The sequence below is a fragment of the Octopus bimaculoides genome, chromosome 7, assembly GCF_001194135.2.
Source record: "Octopus bimaculoides isolate UCB-OBI-ISO-001 chromosome 7, ASM119413v2, whole genome shotgun sequence".
Lineage (NCBI taxonomy): Eukaryota > Metazoa > Mollusca > Cephalopoda > Octopoda > Octopodidae > Octopus > Octopus bimaculoides.
This window is the reverse complement of record NC_068987.1, coordinates 25,991,595-25,993,081: the sequence shown is the minus strand read 5'-3', so window position 1 is coordinate 25,993,081 and position 1,487 is coordinate 25,991,595. Positions and strand designations below refer to the sequence as shown.

At 36.8% G+C, this 1,487-nt stretch overlaps 1 protein-coding gene across 1 annotated transcript in view; it reads right to left on the bottom strand.

Moving 5' to 3' along the window:
* Positions 1 to 1,018, bottom strand: part of LOC106873832 (ethanolamine-phosphate phospho-lyase) — a 36,557-nt gene extending 35,539 nt beyond the window's left edge. The window contains exon 1 of the mRNA XM_014921340.2: positions 842 to 1,018. Coding sequence (XP_014776826.2) covers positions 842 to 957 — 116 coding nt within the window. The 5' untranslated portion in view covers positions 958 to 1,018. The remainder of the gene's footprint in view (positions 1 to 841) is intronic.
* Between the last annotated feature and the right edge of the window lie 469 nt (positions 1,019 to 1,487).

Genomic DNA, 1,487 nt, shown 5'->3' with positions numbered 1-1,487 from the left:
ATATATATATATATATATATATATATATATATATAAAATATACACACACACACACACACATATATATATATATATATATATATATATAGACATACATGCATATATACATACATATATATGCATACATACATATATATATATACATATATGTATGTTTATCAACAATTTCTGTCTACCAAATTCCATTCACATGCAGGTATGACTGAGTGGTAAAAGATTTGCTCCCCAATCACATGATTTCAAGTTCAGTCCAATTCATGGCACTTTGGGCAAGTATCTTTTACCGTAGCCCTGAGAGTAGATTTGGCAAACAGAAACTGAAAGAAGCCCATCATGCATGTACGTATGTATGTATATATGTATGTATTTACGTGCATTCGTGTGTGTGTGTGTGTGTGTGTGTGTGTGTGTGTGTGTGTGTGTGTGTGTGTCTTTGCCTTGATATCGAGTGTCACTGCTATGCAAGTGGTTCCCTTGATTTCCATCTTCCATGGAAACATGTCTGGTCATGGGGAAATACTATCTTACTCGGAAACAGGTGAGGGTTGATGACAGAAAGAGCATCTAGCCATAGAAAATCTGCCCCAACAAATTCCGTCTGACCCATGCAAGTATGGAAAAGCAGATGCTAAACAATGATGATGATGATGATGATGATGATGATAATGAAGATCTTGACCAACACAATTCTAAAGCCAAAGCTACATGTTCAAGATGCCATACAGTGGTACTGGACTCGGGATTGTGTGATGGCAGAGTGAACTTCTTAACCACAAAGCCACACATGCACCAATTTAATTCAAATAATATCCAGTGTGCATTTTCGAAACACCAAACTTACCCTGAGTTAACGAAGTATACAACAGACAATGAAGATGGTAATGTGGATGCAATTCTCTCAGCAAGGATGACTAAGTTATCATGGAGGAACCTTGTATTGGTAGAAAGTAATGACATTTGTTTGGTGCCTTCACTGACAACATGTGGGTGACAGTGACCAACTGGAAAATAAAAAAAATGATTCAGGAGCTGAGACAACAGTTAGATAAATCTATACACACACACACAACTATAGTTGTACACATATAATATACATTTGGCCAAGAGGGGAGGTGAGGATCCTAAAAAAATTCACATGGCTCAGGGGCCTTCTTAAATTCCAAAAGTGAAATGTTTTGTTGGTGCTCTCATGAGAGAAAATTTGAATTTGAAACATGGAATTCCTCACTTGTTGATTAGTAAACAGGAATCATACATACTTTTTCAGACAACTAGAACAGGTCAAATGGAGATAATTCCATCTCACCTAGAGAAGTTTTCGCAACCCTGGCTGACCAAGACTGTATTCATACTTTCATTAGTAAAGAGGTTATGATCCTCCAGCCAACTGGTCTGATGTGCTACCTATATTGCTAAGAGCATAACTGATGTGAAACCAATGGTAACATGACTGGCCAAAACCAACGACTACATTATACATATATATA